This window comes from Crinia signifera, chromosome 1 (genome assembly GCF_055691185.1).
Source record: "Crinia signifera chromosome 1, ASM5569118v1, whole genome shotgun sequence".
NCBI lineage: Eukaryota > Metazoa > Chordata > Amphibia > Anura > Myobatrachidae > Crinia > Crinia signifera.
The window spans coordinates 464,045,908-464,063,694 of NC_139217.1; the positions used below are offsets into that span (position 1 = coordinate 464,045,908).

Consider the following 17,787-nt stretch of genomic DNA (forward strand, 5'->3'; position numbering starts at 1 on the left):
GTGGGAGGGGCCAAATAAATGGACGGACAATGTGACTGAGGCAGTTACTTTATTCAGAGCTTTCACATTACTTCAGTGTGTGCTTATGGCTCTATGTACTAAAGTAGCAGGAAGTCGGCTCCTAACTTCCATGCTACAGGCTGTGTGTGAAAAATTACAGTTAAGAGTTGGATGGTAGATTATCTCTGTCCACTTTATCTCTCTCTCCCCAAGGGTTAGTACATAAATCCCAGGTAATGAGACATTTGCCATCGTTGTCTGTGTTGTTCTAGGTTGATCAAAGGGTGACTTCTATTAAATACTATGTCATAATATGGTTATTCGTGTGTGTTACAGTTGTTCTGCCACCTCCTCTCTCCTCCTTAGCATCAAGGCCAAGGCCGGGGTTTCTTCTGGAGGATACAGACAATCACATCATATAGGACCCTGGTTCCAAGTGGCTCATTTGTATCACATTATTCATATGAAAGGCAGCAGGTTTCTTGTGACCGTTGTTCTGTTCCATCTGTCAGCGGCATCGGGAAATCCAGTACAGTGGTAACGGATGTCCCGCCCCTCACTCACCAGCCTGATGTATCGGGAAATCCAGTACAGCGGTAACGGATGCCCCGCCCCTTACTCCCCAGCCTGATGCACTGGGAAATCCAGTACAGTACAGCGATAACAGATCCCCCTCACTCACCAGCCTGATGTATCGGGAAATCCAGTACAGTGGTAACAGATCCCCACCCCTCACTCCCCAGCCTGATACACCGGGAAATCCAGTACAGTACAGCGATAACAGATCCCCCGCCCCTCACTCCTCAGCCTGATACACCTGGAAATACAGTACAGCGATAACAGATCCCCCGCCCCTCACTCCTCAGCCTGATACACCTGGAAATACAGTACAGCGATAACAGATCCCCCGCCCCTCACTCCTCAGCCTGATACACCGGGAAATCCAGTACAGTACAGCGATAACAGATCCCCCGCCCCTCACTCCTCAGCCTGATACACCTGGAAATCCAGTACAGTACAGCGATAACAGATCCCCCGCCCCTCACTCCTCAGCCTGATACACCGGGAAATCCAGTACAGTACAGCGATAACAGATTCCCCGCCCCTCACTCCTCAGCCTGATACACCGGGAAATCCAGTACAGTACAGCGATAACAGATCCCCCGCCCCTCACTCCTCAGCCTGATACACCTGGAAATACAGTACAGCGATAACAGATCCCCCGCCCCTCACTCCTCAGCCTGATACACCGGGAAATCCAGTACAGTACAGCGATAACAGATCCCCCGCCCCTCACTCCTCAGCCTGATACACCTGGAAATACAGTACAGTACAGCGATAACAGATCCCCCGCCCCTCACTCCTCAGCCTGATACACCGGGAAATCCAGTACAGTACAGCGATAACAGATTCCCCGCCCCTCACTCCTCAGCCTGATACACCGGGAAATCCAGTACAGTACAGTGATAACAGATCCCCGCCCCTCACTCCTCAACCTGAAGTAAAATAATCTTTTATCAGTTTTAAAAAAAGTTCATAAAGTGCAAAATGCGCCTTAATAAATGTAACATGTCACCAGCGAAGCTGTCTCTTGTGTCCCCATCACAAAGGTGGTTCCACACTGGTGAAAATACCAGTACTGGGGGTCCGGGAGGAAGGGGTCAGGATCCCAGAGGGCAGACACCGCTCACACAGATTCAAACTCTGCCTGCCAGGCGTTGTATTTCTGGGCCAGATTCTTTGCTGAGGGCTTGGTGTGCGCCAACACCTCGAGAAAATCAGATGTGGTGACCGTGTCCAGGTGAATTACCGGCAGATCCTTATTCCCTGAAATGAGAAGCCAACTGCAATGTCAAGGTAGGTGAAGTGAAAACATGAACAGAAATCATTCTGCTAAGACAGACACATGTAATAACTGTCAATCATCCCACAGCAGAACATTAGGGGAGGTGCTGAGCTCTCTGGGCAGGCAAAGAGGAGCTGACAGACTTGTAAACTTTCCTCAACTATTTCTAAATGTTACACACAGACCTGCGGCACAAATACATCAAATGTACATAAAATAAGTAATTAAATAAACTGAATAAAGTAGGAAAAAGTAAAATGTGCCGCTTTTGCTATTGATGTGTAAGCTCTGCGTGATTTTCTGGCTGTTACATGTTTGTATGTACCTGGCTGGTGGTTCTCCAGAGCGTCAAATATCTTCCTCACCGGCCTCATGGCGGCTTCCTTACAAACCAGTTTAATATCGGATCCGGAGTAGCCTTCTGTTTCCTAAACACGGGACACAGGAAATGGCACCAACCCCAGTTACAGAACAAACGTCAGATTGATCAGATCAGTGATCAGATTCTAAATATAAATTTTATATATATATATATATATATATATATATATATATATATATATACACAATAGAAAAAACGGGCGCTTCATAGTGCGATTATCAAATGTATAAAAAGTGTTTATTTTTTAAAACGATGTATATATATTTATAATGAGCAACCAAGGATTGCCACAATATATCATCTGCTGAAAGTTCACAAAAGCCAGACCTCACCCCCTGGACGCCCTATTGTATCGGGTGTGGATTCCCTGACGTCAAGGGTTTCCGAATATGTTGATATGCATCTTAACAAATATGTACCATCTTTGAAATCTTATGTTAAAGATTCTACTTCAGTTTTGCAACTTATGAAAAATGTTGTATGGAATGATGATGCCAGTTGGGGGACAATAGATGTTAACTCGTTGTACACATCTATCCCGCATGATAAGGGGTTAGACTGTATCAAAAAGGTTTTGTTGCGCGACAATGGGTTAACAAAAGAAAAAATAACGTTTATCCTACAATGTTTAAGATTTGTGTTAAAATATAATTATTTTACTTTTCTGGGGGTATACTATATACAAAACTGTGGGACGGCGATGGGGACAGTTTGCGCCCCGGGATTCGCTAATTTGTATCTCAGTATATGGGAGGAAGAATTCATTTACGAAAATAACCCATTTTCCATGTATCTTAAAACTTACAAGCGGTATATAGATGATATCGTGATAATATGGTCCGGCACGGAGGTGCAGTTTGGCGAATTTGTACAACACTTGAATATAAATGCGTACAATCTTTCTTTCACATCTAAATATGATAAAAACAGCATTGAGTTTTTAGATCTTACTCTAACGGCAAGGCAAGATACGGCCTCTAACAGTTGGTACATAGAAACATGTACCTTTTTCAAAAAAGTTGATTCCAACAACTATCTGGAATACGACAGTTGCCATTTGAAAAAATGGAAAGACAACTTGCCCTATTCCCAGCTCTTAAGACTTAGGCGCAACTGCAGTACCTTAGAACTGTTTGACCAGCAGACTGAAACTTACAGAATGCGATTTTCTGAGAAAGGGTACCCCACAGATATGGTAGAAGCTGCTGTCAATAAATGTAGAAGATTAGAACGGGCACAATTAATTGAATATAAACCTAAAGAGAAAAAACATTCTCGAGGCGAAGGCTTTTGTCCATTTGTCACAAATTATAACGTAAGAAACAAAGAAATACGTAATATATTAACAAAACACTGGCCTATTATTAAAATGGACCCCTATTTAAAAGATTTAGTAGGAGATCGCCCCGAACTAGTCTTTAAACGAGCAAGCACCCTTAAAAACTGTTTAGCTCCAAGTCTGTTGCCTCTTGATATCCCGAAACAGTCCACCATTTACAACATGCCACCACCCCAGGGATTCTTTGAATGCGGGAAGTGCAAGATGTGCGCTCATTGCATTAAAGGAATGAAAGGTATAAAGGATAAAAATGGGAGAGAGATAAAAATCCGTGGTGTGATTAATTGTTTAACAACATACGTTGTCTATCTCCTTCTTTGTCCCTGTGGAGCCAAATATATCGGCCAAACAAAACGTATGCTAAAAATTCGCATACTAGAGCACTATCGCAATGTCAAAAATAAAGTAAGACATCACAGCGTACCACGTCATTTTGAAACCTGCCAGGCAGGTGATCCATCTGGTTTAAGATTCGTGGGTCTGGAGCATGTGAAGCTCGATATACGGGGAGGTAATAGAGATATTCTTCTTGCAAAAAAAGAATCATGGTGGATGTATTATTTAAACACTGTGGCACCCCATGGAATGAATGACGGTCTAGAAATCACGCCTTTTCTGAAGTAGACAAGGACTGTTGTCGGGAATCTATCTCTTATCTTTCTTATCTTTTATATATATGCACACGCAAAATCGGGATCTATAATTATTTTCAAATAATAGTTTTTAAATAATAATTTTTAAACAATCTTTCTTATATATGTTTTTTCTACCATTGATTGACGTGAATATGTAAATTTTATCATTGATATTAATTGTATCGTATGGATATATGCATCTTGCGTGGTATATTTATGCTATATGTATTTTACAGTGATTATTATTATTATTGTTAGTTTTCACCATGTACTAATAATGTATGTTCATTCAAATTAATGAGATGATACACACACAATGTTTGTGCTGCTAGCAGCAATCTCAGGTGTTCACTCAGCAGAAAACTCTGATGAGTTGTACTGAGGTCATTAGCTCGAACACATGACACCTGAGTTGTGGCTATAAATGAGGAGACTGAGCTTTGCTAGGCCAGCCCTCTGACGAAGTCCAGCGTGACGAAACGCGTAGGGGCGTGGCCTAGCGAAGTTCAGACTGTGGAGCCCAGGCGAGAGTGACCGCTCCAGCAGTGGTAACCCGGTGCTGTGCACCGATTTTATGCTTTATCTTCTGCGGTGATTGTATACCGCCATATTTGGTACGTTCACCCTGACCTTTGTGGTGGACATCGTTTTAAAAAATAAACACTTTTTATACATTTGATAATCGCACTATGAAGCGCCCGTTTTTTCTATTGTAGATTTGTTTGACTGTGGGATACAGGACACCCCTCGTGGGTTAAACGGAGCAGCCGGTTTTCCATAAAGAACTGAGTGCAATCTATTTGAAACGGACAACATTGTTCTTGGATAATTGTTTCCCTCTAATATTTGGAATTTGTCCCTGAGTGGAAACCTTTATGACTGAGCTCTTATTGGCAGAGACCTTTTCTAATTATTGACTATTTGCGCACCGTTATTTGTTTATATATATATATATATATATATATATATATATATATATATATATATATATATATATATATATATATATATATATATATATATATATATATATATATATATAATGTAGAAATAGGATCGCACTCCATCCAGCAATCAAACAACTCCCGGGGTGTCATCCAGAACAAAGTCCTCATGTACAAGAAAAAAAGGACGCACTCTCCAGAATATATAAATGCAATAAAAAGCTGTGTATTTCAATGATACTTGTCAAGAGAAAAATTTTTGTTACTCAACGTTTCCGTCCTCTGGGGGACCTTCGTCAGGAGTAGGCATCAATAACAACAATCCAACACAGGGCACAGCTATGACCACAGCAGGAACCTGCTGTGTGGTCATAGCTGTGCCCTGTGTTGGATTGTTGTTATTGATGCCTATCTCCTGACGAAGGTCCCCCAGAGGACGGAAACGTTGAGTAACAAAAAATTTTCTCTTGACAAGTATCATTGAAATACACAGCTTTTTATTGCATTTATATATTCTGGAGAGTGCGTCCTTTTTTTTATATATATATATATATATATATATATATATATATATATATATATATATTAACTACTCCTCAACAGGTGACACTAGAGTGACCAGTGACCACTAGAGGCCACTTGTTGGGCCAAATTACTCACTGTGTGCTAATAGTTGTCATAAAGTGAAAGCAAGTTTTGCAGGGACACTGATCTTTTTCAAACTTGATGGATATGGAGAGAGGGAGCTGTGAAGACAGATTAGAGGAAGGAGCAGGTAGGGACTGGGGTATGGGTGGCGAGTTCCTGAGCTTAAAACGGTTACAGCTCAAAGTGAAAGTAATAACTGTCACAGCGCAAAGTGAAAGTACATTGTAGAAGCCGTCATTTTGACAGGCCTTTAACTAGTTCATTGATAATGTATTCCAGTTAAAGAGGGTCTGCATGCGTAATGTTAAATATAGTTATTAATCAATGGGGCAGATGTACTAAGGTTGAAGAAGTGATGAAGTGGAAGGTGATAACGCTAGGTGAAAAATGATAGAAGCCAACTGGCTGGCACTTTATCTCTCTCCTCTGTTTGATACATAGCCCCATTAATAGGATGCATAAGGCGTAGAAAGGTAAAGTGTGGCTATATATATATATATATATATATATATATATATATATATATATATATATACACATATACACACACACACACATATATATATATACATACATACATACATACGTACCAACATACTCGCCATTCCTGAGAATGAGGTGCAAACAGCACCCACTTCCTAGGATGGGGTTCAGTGGCATGTGACCACACACTCTAGTAAATACAAACACAGGGGGCCCAGCACTCACTGCAACAAACTAACTCACCTTAACATTCAAATAATCAATTAAATAAATAATGGGGTTTTAGTTCATGAATTGAAATGGGGTCCCTTGGCGATGGGCTGCAAGCTTAAATGCATTGATCAATTCATGAATTAAAACCCCATTATTTATTTATTTATTGATTATTTGAATGTTAAGGTGAGTTAGTTTGTTGCAGTGAGTGCTGGGCCCCCTGTGTTTATATATATATATATAATTTTTATTACACACACATATACACACGGTACGCGGTCGATAGGTTGACAGTAATTACGTCGACCACTATTGGTTAACAGGTACAATGTTGATACATGGAAAAAGGTTGACCTGCATTAGGTTGACATGGCCAAAAGATTGACACAAGCAATATGTCGACATGAAAAAAAGCGACATGGAGTTTTTCATGTTTTTTTTTTTTTAAATAGGTGATTTTTCATACTTAAAAATCCACGTGGACATAGAATGAAATTTACTAAGGCTTCTCTTTCACATGGGATGTTGCTATGGGCAACCAATCAGATTCTATCTTCTGGAGGGTATTAAAAAAATAAAGTAGTAGATTCTGATTGGTTGCCCACAGCAACAGCCCATGTGAACTAGAACTCGCGTCTTAGTAACTTTCCCCCATAGAGTTATGTTATAATAGTGGCCGCAGTATGGCGGTGTGTGCAGCGAGCCACGTGTGGGGCCGCAGTATGGCGGTGTGTGTGCAGCGAGCCACGTGTGGGGCCGCAGTATGGCGGTGTGTGCAGCGAGCCACGTGTGGGGCCGCAGTATGGCGGTGTGTGCAGCGAGCCACGTGTGGGGCCGCAGTATGGCGGTGTGTGCAGCGAGCCACGTGTGGGGCCGCAGTATGGCGGTGTGTGCAGCGAGCCACGTGTGGGGCCGCAGTATGGCGGTGTGTGCAGCGAGCCACGTGTGGGGCCGCAGTATGGCGGTGTGTGCAGCGAGCCACGTGTGGGGCCGCAGTATGGCGGTGTGTGCAGCGAGCCACGTGTGGGGCCGCAGTATGGCGGTGTGTGCAGCGAGCCACGTGTGGGGCCGCAGTATGGCAATGTGTGCAGCGAGCCACGTGTGGGGCTGCAGTATGGCGGTGTGTGCAGCGAGCCACGTGTGGGGCCGCAGTATGGCGGTGTGTGCAGCGAGCCACGTGTGGGGCCGCAGTATGGTGGTGTGTGCAGCGAGCCACGTGTGGGGCCGCAGTATGGCGGTGTGTGCAGCGAGCCACGTGTGGGGCCGCAGTATGGCGGTGTGTGCAGCGAGCCACGTGTGGGGCCGCAGTATGGCGGTGTGTGCAGCGAGCCACGTGAGGGGACGCGGTGCACTTACAGTATATGGCGTCCATGTTCACTTAGGTCGGCATAGACACCAAAAAGACATGAAAAACACATGTCGACCTTTTCAATGTAGACATATTGCTTGTGTCGACCTAATACACTTCAACCTATTGCATGTGTCTACCAAAAGTGGTTGACCCTTTGACCCAGACACACACACACACACACACACACACACACGGGGCGCATGTGGTATAAAGACTTGGGAGGATATTTATCAAAGCTTGAAGAAATATAAACTACCAACCAATCAGCCCCCAACTATCACAGTACAGGCTGAACTGGAAAATGCCAGTTAGGAGCTGGCCGGTTGGTAACTCGCCGTCTCCCACATATCGCAGCCCAATTACCACCCATCTTTCCGCCTCCCTGGTTCCGGAGCCCCCACAGAAGCTCTTACCTCCCCCAGCACGCTGTACTCCAGCTGTGTCCTCCGCTCCACCCCGCCGCTGTTACTCACAGGAGGCAGCCAGTGTTGGATCATGGACTCTCGGGCCTCCTTACAGGGCAGATCCACCAGGATCCTCTTCTCCAGCCGCCGTAACATGGCGCAGTCCAGCTCCCTGCCGTACCGAGAGACACAGGTCTTACGGATCATTATTATCTGTATGTACCCGATGCAGTGTATGGCGAAATGCAACAGTGACGCCCGCCTCTCGTCACATAACTCCTCCCCTTTCCTGCAGCAAGTGAAGGCTTACATGTCTGTACAATCACATGAATGTACAGCGGAGAGAAGTACGCTACAGATAGGATTGTGTCTTGCGCACACACTGACAACTAGTGGCCGGGGAACCCCAATCTTTCCATAAGTGGCCTTATAACTCCTCTTAAGTCTTATGGAGATGTTGCACATACTAATCTATCAGATTCTAGAATGTACCACATAAATTACAGCTACAATCTGATTAGTTGCTAGGGGCAACACCAACTTGTCCCTCTCAAAGGTTTCCTAAATCTTCTTGATAGTACTGGGTTACGTTAAGCATTGTATGTGTGCTCTCCCCATTGCAGCTATACGCTTTTCACTGTATGTGCGTTCTCAGAATGTGTGCGCTCCTCTTCGCATATGCCAGTGGTCAGTGAACTCGGTCCTCATTACCCCACGCAGTGCATGTTTTGCAGGTATCCTCACAGAATCACAAGTGAAATAATTAACTCCACCTGCGGACCTTATAAAAGGACCGAGTTCCCTGACCACTGCCATATGCAGTCTCTGCTCAGCGGATCAGGGCCTGATTCAGTATGCATCGCAAAAGTGAACTCTTTCTCTAATGGACAAACCATGCTGCATTTCAGGTGGGGCAGAATGCTCAATGAGGGCCATATGTATCAAGCTTCAAAAAGTGGAGAGTCCTGAACAACCAAGCCAATCAGCTCTTACCTGTCAATTTTTCAAACCCAGCCTGTGACATGGCAGTTAGGAGCTGATTGGCTGTTTATCACTTTCTGTAGCGTGACACATACAGTATGGCCCTGAAAGCGGTATTGCTAAGGTGCCTTGGTGCCCGCAGTTGTGACACATGCCCAGCCGGACGATATTCGCTCAACTGCGTAAATGAATATTGGCACTGCGTACAGGTATAGTGGAAGAGCGCAGAGGCGTAACTCGGGGAGACAACGGAGTCAGCTAGTCAGATGGCTTAGAAGTGGGTCAGAAATCGCCCGTGTGTATGCCCCTTTACAGTGCAGAAACAAATAGGTTTAGCTGTAAGGTGTTTTTTAAATAAATAATTAATGTGGTGAAATGTAACAAGATTTATATAAATATTTTCTGTATTGTCCATGCATACATATATGTATGTCTATAAGGAAGCGTGTGTGTGTTTGTGTGTGTGCCAATATTTATCATGCCTCCGGGCAACAACTGGGACGAATTTCCACGACTGGAAGAACCGTCCGCGAACACACAAGCACCTGTTACCATTGGATCAAAGCTTCCCAAACAATTGAAAAAGTAAAAACAGAATTATGGTTTGAATGTTGAAACAAAATCTAAATCTAGTCCAGTGATGTTTCTATACCATCAGCTGGTTTATATACGCGTGTAGCTGTAATGTAAGATTACACAGAGATCAGCAGCCGAGATCTTCTCCAGCGCGGTCACAGATCAGACCTCACATATGCACATAGATATAAATCAGATTACAGCCCCCCTACACTCAGCACAGACCCCTGCCAGTTTAAGTACTCTACACTTGGGAGTTAAACCCCTTCTTAGCTAAACCATAGTAAATAACTTGGATATAAAGTCAGAAAGCTTTTTAAATACTGGCATATGGTAGCTCTGAGTTTATTAAAGATTATTTTCCTCTGACCGTAAGGAATAAACTAACATTAAAGTGGAGAGAGGGAGCTCACAATTAATCTTTAAAAATGTTTTAAGCAAAACTAAGGCCCTTTCCGCTGATCTGCTGCGGACGTGTGCTGGGGGAGCGGCGGACGTGTCCTGGGGGAGCGGCGGGCTGATCTCTTACCACGGCAGATTGGAGGCAGCTAAAACAAACACGAGATCGTCTGACCGTGACAAGCCGTCCATCTGTACCAGCAATTCTGTCTTCATCCTGCGACTTCCCTCGTGTTCGCCCCTGTCGGGAATGAGGGGGGACACGCGTCAGGAGCGGTTGGTGGTTATTGGCCGCAAAGATATTGGAAATGGACAGCTCATTATAATAATAAACAGAAATGTTAACTTGAACTTTCTCATCTGTAACACAAAACATCACTTCTAGACCAATGGTTCCCAACTTCAATACTCAAGCTTTCTGTTTTGAGAATGTTTGCAGTGATGTCACCAGTCCACTTGAGGTCACCAATTTCAAAGTGATGTCACTAGCCTCTTATGGATATCACTAATCTCCCAATGCTGGCACCAGTTCCCCAGTGATGTCAGCAGTCCCCCAGTGATGTCAATAGTAGCTTAATGAGGTCAGCAGTCCCTTATGATGTCACCAGTTCACGTGATATCACCAGTTGCATAGGAGGTTATTCAGACCTGATCGCTGAGCTGCACATTTTTGGATCCCTGCGATCAGATAATCACCACCCCACCAGAGTAAAATCCCACCCGTGCAAGCTTGCAAATTGCTTAGAATATAAGCTGGATTGCTCTTGCCCTTTAAATCCATTGGCAGCCGCTCACCATTGAGTGTGTGCAGTCTGTGCGTAGCCTGGGACTTACTCTGCGGCTGTGAGTCCTGAGCTACACAGACGACTTCCACTAGAACACCTGGGCATTCCTGTTGTTTTCCCCGACACTCCCAGAAAACAACCAGTTACCATCTCCCAAACGCCAGCTTCCAGCCAATCAACTGCGTACGGCCGGAGATAAGTAGCAGTATTTTATTGCTGAGAGGCTTCGCGCATGTGCGCTATGATCCGTATGCATGAGCAGTCTAATCGACAATCGCCCGCCTTGCAAAATCACAGCCGTGCGATCAGATCTGAATAACCCCCATAGAAGGTTACTTGTTCCCCAGTGAGGCTGCCAGTCTCACAGTGGTGTTAGTAGTCCCTCAATGAGGTCACCAATCCTCCAGTGTTACTAGCCCCTTAGTAATGTCATCAGTTCCCCAGTGACAATCACCAGTCCCAATGTGATGTTATTAGTAACTCACTGATGTCACCAGTCCCAATGTGATGTTATTAGTAAAACATTAATGTCAGCAGTCACCCAGTGATGTCACCAGTCCCAAAGTGATGTTATTAGTAACTCACTGATGTCAGCAGTCCCCAGTGATGTCACCAGTCCCAAAGTGATGTTATTAGTAACTCACTGATGTCACCAGTCCTAAAGTGATGTCATCAGTCCCAAAGTGATGTTATTAGTAACTCATTGATGTCACCAGTCCTAAAGTGATGTCACCAGTCCCAAAGTGATGTTATTAGTAACTCACTGATGTCCCCAGTCCCAAAGTGATGTTATTGGTAACACATTGATGTCAGCAGTCCCCCAGTGATGTCACCAGTCCCAAAGTGATGTTATTAGTAACTCACTGATGTCACCAGTCCTAAAGTGATGTCACCAGTCCCAAAGTGATGTTATTAGTAACTCACTGATGTCCCCAGTCCCAAAGTGATGTTATTGGTAACACATTGATGTCAGCAGTCCCCCAGTGATGTCACCAGTCACAAAGTGATGTTATTAATAACTCAGTGATGTCAGCAGTCCCCCAGTGGTGTCACCAGTCACAAAGTGATGTTATTACTAACGCATTGATGTCAGGAGTCCCCTAGTGATGTCACCAGTACCAAAGTGATGTTATTAGTAACTCAGTGATGTCACGTCCCAAAGTGATGTTATTAGTAACTCACTGATGTCACCAGTCCTAAAGTGATGTCATCAGTCCCAAAGTGATGTTATTAGTAACTCATTGATGTCACCAGTCCCAAAGTGATGTTATTAGTAACTCATTGATGTCACCAGACCTAAAGTGATGTCCCCTGTCCCAAAGTGCTGTTATTGGTAACACATTGATGTCAGCAGTCCCCCAGTGGTGTCACCAGTCACAAAGTGATGTTATTAGTAACACATTGATGTCACCAGTTCCCCAGTGATGTCACCAGTTCCAAAGTGATGTTATTAGAAACTCACTGATGTCACTAGTTCCCCTGGAGCGGTGGCCACCGGGCTGATAAAGTGTAAAAAGATAGAATTAACCATTGTCTAAAACTGTGGAACTATGAGTCCCAGCAAGCCTCCCCCGCATGCTGGGACTTGGAGAACCACAAGTCCCTGCATGCGGGGCATTAAAGGGCCCGCTGGCACTTGTAGTTCCACAGTAATAGAAATAGTAAAAAAAACACACAGACACACATTAAAAATAAAACTTTTTACATCCAAAGCGCACACATACGGATACTTACCTATTTTGAGCCCGTAGGTAGGTCCCCGGGTCCGGTGTCCTGGGGCTCCGGGGATCCGGCTCCAGTGTCCTGGGGTCCGGGGATCTGGTGTCCGAAGAAATCCATAGGGGACCTGTGGAAGCAAATTATACTTACAAGTCTCCTCCGGCGAAGGTCACAACCTCTTCGATCCATGTAGGCTCCCCGGGGGTCTTGGCAAAAAAATAAACCGACTACGCGAACCACCAGACTGAGCTGGGGCCCCACAATGTCTGTTTATATCATGCGGCACCATCCCCAAAGAGCACTATTGGCCACTATTAGAGGGCAATCAGGAGCTGCTAGGCCGCAAGCCGGCCAATAGCGCTATTCGGGGGTGGAGCCGCACGATGTAAACAAAGATATCGTGCAGATCCAGCTCAGTCCGGTGGTTCGTGTAGTCGGTTTATTTTTTTGCTAAGACCCCCGGGGAGCCTACATGGATCGAAGAGGTTGTGACCTTCGCCGGAGGAGACTTGTAAGTATAATTTGCTTCCATAGGTACCCCACAGGATTTCTTCGGACACCAGATCCCCGGACACCGGAGCCCCAGGACACCGGGACCTACATACGGCTCAAGATAGGTAAGTATCAGTATGTGTGCGCTCAGGATGTAATAAAGCATTATTTTTAATGTGTGTCAGTGTGTTTTTTTTACTATTTCTATTACTGTGGAACTACGAGTGACAGCGGGCCCTTTAATGTCCTGCATGCAGGGACTTGTGGTTCTCCAAGTCCCAGCATGCGGGGGAGGCTTGCTGGGACTCATAGTTCCACAGTTTTAGACAATGGTTAATTCTATTTTTTTACACTTTATCAGCCCGGTGGCCACTGCTCCAGGGCCACCGGGGACAGCACCAGGCTTCAGCCTGGGCAGGTAAGTTCTGGAGAGGGGCTCCCCACTTCCCCAGGACCCCTGGCCAGGCTGACCGGTCAGAGGGATGAATGCTTTGGCCGCGGGACCTTATATAATAAGTGTCCCCCGGCTGTGGCATTACCCTGCTGGATGGTTGGGCCTTGGACTGGTTCTTAAAATACGGGGGACCCCTACTCATTTTGTCCCCCGTATTTTGGGAACCAGTCCTGGGCCTGGGGCTGGTTTTAAAAAATACAGGGAACCCCTATTTGGCCGGTTTTCTGATTTTTTAGAACCAGCCCCTGGTTATGCCTGTGGGGGGGACCCCACGCCGGGTTTTTTATTTATTTATTTTTCTACACACTGCAGCCTGCATGGATCTGACTGATATGATGGATCTGACTGATCCATGCAGGCTGAAGCCAAATACGCCAGGAAATTGAGGTCTATTTTCCTGGCGTATTTGGCTGGCAATTATCGGCAGTTTGCCGATAATTAGCGGCTGTATTTTAATACGGCGACTTAGTAAATCAGGAATCACCATTCTTTTGAATGGTGAGTCCTATTCATATTTCCCGATGGCGTATACATTCGTATTTGTAAATACAAATGTGCCATTAATACAAATACGAATATGCGTATTTTTGGCATAGTAAATTTTCGTATTTTAAAAATTCGTATTTTACTATGAAAATACGAATTTTTTTAGCCGTATTTGTCTTAGTAAATTCCCCCCCACTGTATTCCCGCTGTCCCTTACAAAGTAAAAACTACACCGAAAACTATTTTAAATGAATGGTACCAACCCTGGACCTGCTCCTCTCTGGCTCATCACCGACTCCAGTTCATCCAGGAAGATTGTGGAGGGCGCGTGGTATCGGGCCAGCTCAAAGAGAACCTGCATAATAGAAGCCATGAGGAATAGAATACGGATGAGAATCGTACAGGATTGTACTGTGAATGCAGCAGTCGCTATTTATCATGTGACACCAACAACAGGAGGCAGGAGAATCAGTCTAGTGCTTGGGATGGGAACTTTCCCGCATTTGTAAACTATCACTAAAATGGGGTATGGATCATTTGGTCTACAGAAAGTAGGTTGACACAAGCATTGGGTCGACACCTTTAGGTCAACATGGGTCTAGGTCGACATGAGCATGGGTTTTTCACTGGTTTTTTTACCTGAATATCGACATGGACACAGGTTATCGTCCACCGTTTCCCCCCGCTGCGCTCACCATGCTTTGGGCACGGTGCCTTGATACGCTCGCATCAAGGCACAGGGTGTATGTCGACATAGGTCGACATGGACACATGTCTAAGTGTACCGCTGCACTCGCCATGATTTGGGCTTGGCACACTATTTTATTCTCCCACCACGCCCTAGTGGATGGCAGGGCATGAAATACCGCCTGTCAGCACATGTCGGCTCAAAAAAACCACAAAAAAAACCCATGTCGACCTAATGCTTGTGTCAACCTAAAGCCATGTTGACCTAATGACCGTATCCCCTAGAATGTTGCATCTTTTTAAAAAGTAAAAGGGATTTTGCACTTACCTTAAATCCTTTTCTCCGAGTCCACAGGTGTCACTGGAGTAACAGTGGGGATAGAAGGGTGACCACAGGGAGCATGGGCAATTTAAATATAATTAAGTGTGGCCAACTCCTCCCCTACCTAGGCAGTCACAAGGATGTGCCCGAATGGAGCTGGAAGAAAGAACACGCTTTCCAGAGGAGGTTAGAATAACACACAAGAACAAACAATCAACCAGAAAAGATTGGAACAGAAATAGAACAGTGAGAAACACTGAACCAAACATGCCGCACAAATAACATAGCAGGCAGTTCTAGACAATATAAGTAGAACTAAAGCCCCCATACACGGTCCGTTTTTGCAGGTCCATTTTGTACTTTTAAAGTACACATCGTATAGGATTGCATGCCTTGTGCATGTACTGCGATCCGATACGATGTGTACCTAGTACAAAAAGTATATGCAGCACATACTTTTTGTACCGTACTATGTGATGCGCGGGAGTGCGCATCGCATAGTACAAAACGGAGCCGGCGAAAACGGTGCATCTATGGGCTCCTTAACCTAGCAATTTTAAACTGTAAAGTTTCAAGGCAGGAATTCCTACAACATAAGGAACAGCGCCGAGGCGGGTGTCCAGTGACACCTGTGGACTCAGAGAAAAGGATTTACGGTGTACAAAATCCCTGTTTTCTCCTTCATCCACTAGGTGTCACTGGAGTAACAGTGGGGACGTCCCAGAGCTCCCAACATGGGTGGGATGGCGCTGAGACCCCCGTAACACTAAGCGTCCAAACTGTGAAGCCGACGCCACAAAAGTGTCAAATCGGTAGAACCGAACAAAAGTCTGACGACCAGACCAGATGGCAGCTCTGTAGAGCTGCTGAATTGAAACCCCTCTGGCAGCCGCCCAAGAGGGGCTCACCGAGCGTGTAGAATGCGCTGTAATGAAGGCAGGAGGGCGTTGAGCACTTGTCACGTAGGCCTGACGAATAGTCAGGCGGATCCAACGAGACAACGTCTGCTTTGAGGCTGGCCAGCCCCGTCTGACCGGATCATACGTGACAAAAAGAGCATCCGACTTCCTCAGAGATGCCGTTCTGGATACATAGATCCTCAGAGCCCTGACCACGTCGAGAGTACTGTCCTCAGGAGAGACGTCTTGGAATGCCAGAACCACAATCGGCTGATTTATGTGGAAGGCCGATACCACCTTTGGCAAATAAGCACAGCTGGTGCGAAGTTCAGCTCTGTCCGCATGGAAGACCAAAAAACGGGGGTTTGCATGACAGAGCCCCCAGATCCGAGACTCATCGGGCTGAGGCCAGGGCCTAGAGGAGAACTGTCTTCCATTAGAGGTACCTCAGGTCCACTTCTTCTAGCGGTTCAAATACCGCAGACTGTAAGAAACAAGATCTAAGGCCCAAGGAGCCGTGGGTGGAGGAAAAGGAGGTTGCAGCCGCAATACTCCCTGAAAAAAGGTATGTACCTCAGGTAAAAGGGCCAACTTTTTTTTTAAAAAAGATCGACAACGCCGATACCTGTACCTTCAAGGTAGACAGATGTAACCCTGCTGCTAAGCCGGCCTGCAGAAAAAGAAGAAGTCAGGCCTTCTTGAAAAGAGTCGTGGACACACCACGACTCTCACACCAGACCACATAAGCCCTCCAGATGCGGTGGTAATGCTTGGAGGTGACGTCTTTCCTGGCATTCATCATGGTAGGTATTACCACCCACGGGATACCCGCCTGTCTCAGGATGGACCTTTCAGCAGCCACGCCGTCAAATGAAGCCGACTTAAGTCTGGAAAGATGAAAGGCCCTTGGCTGAGAAGATCTTCCTGAAGAGGCAGGGGCCAGGGTTCGTCTATCAGCAGAGACGTGAGGCTGGTGTACCACGATCTGCACGGCCAATCCGGAGCTATCAGGAGGACAGTGACCTCCTCCCTCCGAATTCTCTGCAGCACCCGCGGTATCAGTGGAAACGGAGGGAAGATGTACACAAAGTGGAATGGCCAAGGGGCCACCAGTGCATCCACTCCCATCGCTTGTGGATCCCTCGACCGAGGGAAGAACCGGGGTAGCTGATAATTGTGGCGTGACGCCATGAGGTCTGCTTGAGGACACCCCCACCTGTAGATCAGGCGTTGAAAGACCTGGGGATTGAGGCACCACTCTCCTTGGTGTACGTCCTGCTGACTTAAGAAGTCGGCCTCCCAGTTTTCTACGCCAGGAATGAATATGGCGGAGATGGCCAGTGCGTGATCTTGAACCCACAGCAGGATTCGACTCACCTCCTTCATGGCTGCGCGACTGCACGTGCCTCCCTGCTTGTTGATGTAGGCTACTGCAGTGGAGTTGTTGGACTGTACTCTGACAGCCTGACCCTGAAGGAGATGATGGGCCTGCAGGAGAGCATTGTAAACTGCTCTGAGCTCCAAGATATTGATGGAGAGCAGGGCCTCCTGCTGAGTCCATCGGCCCTGGAACTGGTGATCCAGGACGACTGCTCCCCAACCGCGAAGACTCGCATATATGGTGAGCCGTACCCAGTTCCAGATGGCGAACCTCATTCCCTCTCTGAGGTTGGCAGGGTTCAGCCACCACAGGAGAGAGTGCCGTGCCCGCACTGACAACCGTATCCTGTGGTGAAGGTGCA

The 17,787-nt window shown here is 45.9% G+C and overlaps 1 protein-coding gene across 4 annotated transcripts in view; it reads right to left on the reverse strand.

Moving 5' to 3' along the window:
• Window positions 1-32: 32 nt before the first annotated feature.
• Window positions 33-17,787, reverse strand: part of KATNAL2 (katanin catalytic subunit A1 like 2) — a 58,243-nt gene continuing 40,488 nt past the window's right edge. For 3 of the 4 annotated variants that reach the window (XM_083155311.1, XM_083155313.1, XM_083155314.1), the window contains 5 exons: window positions 14,401-14,492; window positions 10,332-10,442; window positions 8,255-8,417; window positions 2,172-2,274; window positions 33-1,827 (listed from right to left, as the gene is read on the reverse strand). In XM_083155311.1, the coding sequence (XP_083011437.1) occupies window positions 1,688-1,827; window positions 2,172-2,274; window positions 8,255-8,417; window positions 10,332-10,442; window positions 14,401-14,492 (609 nt within the window). In that variant the 3' untranslated portion in view covers window positions 33-1,687. The remainder of the gene's footprint in view (window positions 1,828-2,171; window positions 2,275-8,254; window positions 8,418-10,331; window positions 10,443-14,400; window positions 14,493-17,787) is intronic. The other variant, XR_014452242.1, reaches the window with a different exon arrangement.